Here is a 7,745-nt window from a genome sequence, read left to right on the forward strand (position 1 = left end):
ACGCAGGCTGTGTGGCCATCTACTAGGAATGTCTAATAAGTATATTATGCAACCGCTGATTTTCTCAGTTTTATGTGTTTTGCAAACATTTTTTTAATTTGTTTTGTTTTTTAAGACCGATTTCTGTTTGTTAACTTCATCATCAATTTGCAAGGATCCCTTTTTAAGATCTAAATTAATTCGAGTACACCTGACAAACCGGATGTATTTCATAACATTTCTGATTTCTCACTTAACTCGTTATAAACTTTTGAATTGAACATGTAACATTAAGTAGCGCTTATTTTTGTTTCTGTTTTCCCTTTTCCCTATCACTTTATATTTTTTTTTCTTTGTTCTGAAAAAGAGTCAGTGCGTCCCGAAAATTGACAATTTTTATTTGTTCGTATCGTTGGTCATTTTTAATGATTTTATATACATACACTTTATATAGTTTATGTGTGTAAAGGAGGATCCATGTGTGTATGTGTTATTCTTAATACATATTATACAATTTCCTGTAAATTATCTTGATTTTTGGCTTGACTCCATAAAATCGTTCAGTGGACCTTCTGCACAAGTTTTTGCGGTTGCTACGCATACAGAAGGCAAGACAGAAGAGGTATTTGACAGTTGTTTGATTACTGTTTCCTAATAAGTAGACTTTAAGGGGAGACAGGACATATGTCACATGACCAAAAAGACATATTACGTCATAATCGGTGATGATATACATGAAAAACGTTGTTAAAATTAACATTTCTTGAGTAATTTTATTCTAAATTCTAAAATTGCTTTTTAAACATTTAATTTTAGAAATTTTTATCAATAAAATTTATAAAGATCTTCCCATCATTTAGATATTGTGAAGTTGCGCTGTCCACACATTTTTTTCTCTTTACCCTGCAGTCTGACTTCAGTGACGTCATAGACGCAGTGTTTAAATTCTCAGTGCAGCGAGATCAAATACACACACTCGTCATGATCACTTTCTTTCATAATTAACGGGTCGCAGTCAATGTATCGTGCTAAATTTCTGAGGTAAAATTTTTAAATTAATATTTTTTCGTGTTTAGTAGCAGAGATTCTCTCTATTTAGATAATTTTGAATGTTTATGTTTTCTTGTGATGTCACAATTGATTTCCCGCACTCGAAAAATACAGACGTGAAGCGTTTTTATCATTCTTACGTCTAATTTACGATGTCCTGTGCGATATTGAGGTAAGCTTCACCCTGTGATATTTATGCAGTAAATAATTGCGATGAAGGACTGACATTCAATCGTAAATTTCGAAATATTTGTTGACAGAATTTTTTCCAAATGAGGTTTTTGTCGTTGAAGCTGCCTTGAAAAATGCAGAAATTATCCCACCCAAATACATGTACTATATCAAATTTAAACAATTGCTTTCAGATAATTTAAACACTATGAATATCCTGAAATATTTGAGTAAATAGTGTTATCTATCATATTTATCGTTTGTGCGTAAAAATTTGCATTATAGATTCCGTTATGGGCCCGTTTACATGAAGTATTTAAACTCCATACAAACTCTAAACAGTTCTGTATTTGTGGGGCGATATCTTTTAAATAAGTCAAGAAACCCCATGACAGGACATTTTAAAATGTTAAGTACACATCAAATTAGTAATATAATAAATACGAAAAAAATTCATTGACAGGAATTTTTTCTGCTAAAGGTCCTGTTCCTCCTGAAAGTAACTTCAGTAAATTGCATCAAAGTATCATCCGATAAATAACCTTTAATTATCTTTTTTTATAAGTATTATTTATCAATAGTGGAGTTGGAGATGAAGAATATTTTCGTTGAATACAATATGCTTTATTTTTTCAGTTAAACGTTAAAATCACAGCAATACAATTTAAAAGATCAATTGTAAGTTGTTTAAAGTCCCTCTCGAGAATTTTTCACTCATATGGAGACGTCACCGTATTCCGGTAAAGGGCTTCAAATTTAGACATATACTCGGCACTCAGGGCAATTGAGCAGTGAGAGTTCTTTATCGTGCCAGCGCCTACCGTGAAACGGGACCTACGTTTAAAGGTCATATCCGAAAGACCCATGACTTTCACTTCTGATGCCGAGCGCCTGGCGAAGAAACAGTTACTACCTATGCTCACGTCTAGGGTATGTCACGGCGCTGCGAATGAAATTCGAACCCGGGCTTCCGATTACGAAGCGAACGCTCCAGGCTACCACTAGGCTACATGTACCGTGACCAGTCCAATTCAAATGAGAATCTTTTTGACTCATATGTTACGTTTGCTCCACTCTTCAAAAGTTTTTCTGCTATGGCGCTAACAAAAATTTTACCTTTTTTAAGGAGATAATTTACGATTGTAGTGCCCACAGATATTTATAGACAAAATTAACAGGTTTTGAAAAGATATGGAATGATAAAAATTCTTTTATAATTTAAAGAAAAGTAAATAAGAAGTACTAAACATATATTCCAGATGTGTTTTAGAAGAGGTGTACAACGGTATATATAGACATTGACCTGTATCACATTGTTCCTTGACGTATTAAAACTTTTTAACTATGTACCTTATAAAACGTTGGGTATGCCCTTAACGAGTAATTCATTTTTCTTGATTTTGTCAGTATTGTTTAGGAAAATTAGAACCAATTTTAATGACTGGTTTCAATATTTTCAAAACAGGAAAAAGACTCTTTTTGGGAGACTCTTTGGAAATTAGTAACAGAGGATGATAAGACCAGGCTTTATGACAGGGACTTTGCCTTAGGACTTATAGAGATGAATGAGGAATCGAAGCATGTTCTGCAGAGTTTAAAAAAATCTGTTTCTGAAGTAGTATCACAAGGCATGGCTACGAAGATAGAAGTTCCATCAGCATGGGCACTTCTTGAACATCTTCTGCAAAAAACAGAGAAGCCAATCCTGTCAATTAGTGACATCCACAAAGAGAATAAGAAACTTTCAGAAGAATATCAATTGAAAAGTCAGGAAGAAATATTTGATTTTCTGTCTTTTTTCCATGGACATGGGTTGTTACTCTTCTTTAAGGAAGATGAACTGAGCACACATGCAATTCTAGGGATACAATGGTTTTCTAAGGCATTCAGTAAACTTATTGCTGACAAGGAGCACATTCATAGAGACTGCAAACGAAAATTCATTGAAGATTGGAACTGTTTCAATGCCACGGGAAATCTGAGTAATTTACTGGTAGATGCTCTGTGGAAAGAAGAATCGTCATATTTAAAACACAAGACAATACTCATGTCATACATGGAGAGATTACGGATGTTAGTCAGCATTGAAGGGGAATCCTCCTGGTATGTCCCCTGCATGAACCAAAAGCCTTTTACACACGACGTCTTTAAACAAACAATGGAGAAGTCGTCCGTTCTCTGTTTTCGATTCACTTCCTTTGCCATGTTCGTATACTACAGGCTTATTGCATTTGCCTGAGTTTCCTGAAGTGGAATGTGCAGCTCGATAAGGACAAAATTCAATGTCTGTATCACACAGCAGCAATCTTCGAAACAAAAAATCACACAGTTATCGTTGGTATAATTGATAATGACATCCAGATTCAAGTCTTGCGAATAAGGAATCTGAATCCCAAGGTATCCCGTGAAATTGGAAAAGTAATTGAAATTGTCTTAAAAGAATTGACGAAGACATTTAATGAAAAGAAAAACTTCCTAAAAGGCTACAAATGTCTGAATCGTTTCTGTAGTAAAGAAGATCTTACATTTATTCCAGAAAATGAACTGTGTGGAGTTCAATGCAACTGCCCAATCTCGGATAAACACGAAATAGATGTACAAAGGACTCTTTATTTTTGGCAAGAGGTGCGTAAAGTTTTGTTGTTGTTTCTAAACCGAAAAAAATCTATTTAACATGAATTTTGATTTTTGTGGTTATTTTTTAACAATAAGGGTTACGATAGATTTTTCGCTTGAGTTTTTAAGAACTTTACGAAAACGATTTTTATAGTTTTCAATTAAGATTATATGTTGTAAGAACTTTGTGAAAATATCAACTTAAAGGCAAATATTGTTATAGATTTATAGGTTTGGAATATTAAGGTGTTTTTCATACTTATTGTTAGGTCATTATCTATATACTGAATTGACGTCGGATATTTCCGTTTTTTACTGATCATGACAAGGATCACACGGCGGGTGTGATCGGTAGGAAGGGGGAGCATCCCCTCCATGAAACGTGGTCCCACCTTTGATGTTTGGAGATACGTGTTTGCTCTGCTTCACTGACATTATGTCAAATACTGACTGACGTTTTTCATACTTTTTTGGCTATTATTTACTCAGAAATTCATATGGAATTTTAGGTCGCAAATTACCTATAGCTATCAGCTTTCGTCCGTTGCGGTGCATGGTGTGTCCTCTTTTGACATTTGAACAGTTTCAGCTTCCACTCTGAAACTGCTCAACCAATTTCAACTTGCCTCTTCCCAAATTATGAATTTTATGGCCCAAGGGTCAGGGGTTCTGGTGTTTAGATGGGGCTCTTTTAATAATATAGTGAAAATGCATTATTTTTTGAAAATCTTTTTCTCTGCTCTTGGGTATTAAATAAACTAACTAAGTACATAGTTATATTGAGCAAGTGTGCCTCATCCAAAATTGTGAATTCTATGGCCTAAGGGTCAGGGGTTCTGGTGTTAGGGTCGGGCTCCATTGATTATATGATAAAAATACATTTATTCTTTGAAATCTTCTTCTCTACCTCAGGGTATTAAATAAACTAACTAAGTACATAGTTATGATGGGCAAGTGTGCTTTTTCCGAAATTAATGTTTTGATGTCTGCTCTTTATTATTTATCAACCATTTTATTATGAAATTTGCGACAGCTTGTAATATGTGACCCCATGGTCAGTGGTTCCTTTGAAGTGAGGTTAACAACTGGTTATAAAGTGCAAGTGCATGTATTTTCTCTTTGTTACTCTGATCTACCTCTGGGTTATAAGTAAATAGAGTAAGCAGGCTAAGTTTATAGTTATGATAAGCAATGGTGCCTCTTTCAAAATTGTGAATTGTGGATTTCATGGCTTCTGGTTTAATACACAAACCAAATTTAATTGTTTGAAAGATGTAACACAATACTCAGGTGACCTATAAGGTCCGTGGGCCTCTTGTATTCTTTATAGATCCCTTAAATTGTTGTATTAGACTGAGGTGAAGGTTAACTTTGTTTAGTAAAGTTGGCGGTTGTTGGCACCTCATCCGCCATGTCATATTTTAGAGGTCTGTGTTTGCAACGATTCGTATTATTTGAATAAATATGAGCTTGAAACCAGATGTAATCTCACTACTTAAGAATGCCCACCCTTTTAAACAAAATCAAGCGTTAATTATACTGGAAATGTTAAGATGGAACTTCAACATAGATTTGAATCCATGTTTCAATGAATTTTACATAGAAATGGCAATTTCGTGATGAACGTTTCACTGGTCACAATATTGTTCTCTTACTATTCCTGTAGATTGACGAAGGGTTGCCCACTCAAGATGACAAGGCACAAGGAAGTACAAATGACGATGATAAAACTCTTCGACGAGGTTGTAAGAGGAAAAAGGGTAAAAAAAAAAGTTTATGCCTGCTAAAGATTTTTATCTATTATAATATGTTTCAAAATATTTTGAATGTTTAAGAAAAATATGTTAGAAGGGACGTCATCTAGAATATTGACATTATGATTGAAATTACTTTTCTAATAAATGATTTACTAAAAGTATTATATTTATGATTAAACATGCAGAAATGAAGGACTTTTTCTACGTACACTCTAGGTTTTTCTTTTTGTTCTTTATGTTTACAATTTTAAATATCTATTTGTTTTTTTGTTGTTGTTTTTTTTAGAGAAAACTGTAGTCAGCATCAATGTAGGAAATATCACAACAACCTCAGGAATGGTAACGTTTGGAAACTGTGACAATACATCAGTTAAACAGAACCAGGGCTCTTCAGCTAAAAGGGAAAAATATAAAAGGACCACATGATAATTATACATTCCAAGGACTTTCAAGAATACCTGATAAGAAGAGGAAACATACCATTTTTGCATTTTGTGTAAATGTAATATGCATATTTGTTCAAGCCCATTGTATTGTTTTTTGTATATTAAAATTGCCGTGAATAAATACCTTGGGTCGATTCATTCAGTATCCAAAATGCACAAGATTCTTTTTTTATATAGCATATGACAATGAATTGATACCTTTTGGTATATGACGGAATATTTATTGACGTACTTTTGGGGTTTTGATTCAATTTATGTGTATCGATATCGTAACGCGAAGCAGTCATTTAGCCTTGCAGTAGCTAAACTTGCTTAAGATTTAGTGTGACTCTGAAAGCTCACTAAGAAGGCAGTTTAAACTTTCTTTCTACTGTCTCTACATTATATTGACAATCAGCAAATTAAATATGAATTATCACCTGTGATGTAAATCATATACAGTACAAGTTTTGATATACCAGTTGCAACTTTCGACTAACTACGTCTCTTCAGTGACGCTCATGCCAAAACGTTGGAAATCAGGAATAAACCTACAAAAAAATCTTTAAAAGGGGTTTTCAAAGACTGGACCCAAATACAAAGGATTATAGCTATGTATGAAGGCTATAAGGCGAATTTTAAAAAAAAAGATTTGTATATTTTATACTTTACCACAAAAATTAAATATGCGTTGTTTCAAAACTTGAACCAAAGTACTTAGCTACCGGGCTTTATTGACCCTCAGGGACTATTATTCCACCTGCGGAGACCTTGACCAAGGGGTCGTAATGTAAATATTTTATGGTATAAGATGCAAATTTCGACAACTATACATGGATTTCTTGATGAAAATATTTATAAGCATTGGGTATTGGTTTTTCTTTCCTTGATATTATACTAGAGGAGTTTTACTGAACACACAACGTTTTATTTGTAATTGTAAAACACGTTTATTTACTACATGAGTAGTATAAGGCGTCTAGATGGCGAGGTCAACTGAGTGCACTTTTTATGCAAATGAGGTTCAAAAAATGGGTCAACTGAGTGCAGTTCTAACCCTAACCCCTATCCCTAACTAGCCCTAACCCTAACCCCCTAACCCTAACCCTAGCACCCCTAACCCTAACTAACCCTAACTAGCCCTAACCCTAACCCTAACCCTAACTAACCCTAACCCTAACTAACCCTAACCCCTAGCCCTAACCCTAACTAACCCTAGCCCCTTAGCCCTAACTAACCCTAACCCCCCCTAACTAACCCTAACCTATTCCCCTTAAATACGGGGTGTGTTTACATTGGTGTGTTGGTACTACTTTTTTTTTTTTGTTTATGGACACAGGTAAAATACTTGGCAGCGAGCCAAGTTTTTGTTTTAGATCCCTGTGCAAAAAAAAATATGCTGACTATACAGGTAAATACTTGGCAGCGAGCCAAGTCAGGGGACCTTGTGCAAAAAAAAAAATATGCTGACTATACAGGTAAAAAATGCGCCGTGTGCAAAAAAAACATTGCAAGAATGTGATTATGACGTCACGCATTCACAGTCTAGACAGTCCTATAACCGGTTTGAACTGGTTTTACTGAAAGACAAGAACCACCTGGATTTTTTTACTGAAAACAAAACACAAACAAGACAGATTGTGATTTTCAATTTTTATTCACAATGAAAAAATACAAAAATGATTTTAATTTCCACTGTATCGGCATAAGGGACATTTCTGGAGGACCTAAAGATTTTTTCCCCATT

At 34.4% G+C, this 7,745-nt stretch overlaps 1 protein-coding gene across 1 annotated transcript; it reads left to right on the top strand.

Annotated features, from left to right (window-relative positions):
• Positions 1–515: 515 nt before the first annotated feature.
• On the top strand, positions 516–6,142 carry LOC134262724 (uncharacterized). Its single transcript, XM_062745087.1, has 5 exons — positions 516–601; positions 2,666–3,427; positions 3,463–3,825; positions 5,483–5,576; positions 5,860–6,142. Exons 2-5 carry the CDS (start codon positions 2,762–2,764, stop codon positions 5,997–5,999), a joined length of 1,263 nt encoding a protein of 420 aa, XP_062601071.1. The 5' UTR covers positions 516–601; positions 2,666–2,761; the 3' UTR covers positions 6,000–6,142.
• Positions 6,143–7,745: the final 1,603 nt, after the last annotated feature.

This window comes from Saccostrea cucullata, unplaced genomic scaffold (assembly GCF_032062105.1).
Source record: "Saccostrea cucullata isolate Sc308-1 unplaced genomic scaffold, CSIRO_AGI_Scuc_v1 ctg11665, whole genome shotgun sequence".
Lineage (NCBI taxonomy): Eukaryota > Metazoa > Mollusca > Bivalvia > Ostreida > Ostreidae > Saccostrea > Saccostrea cuccullata.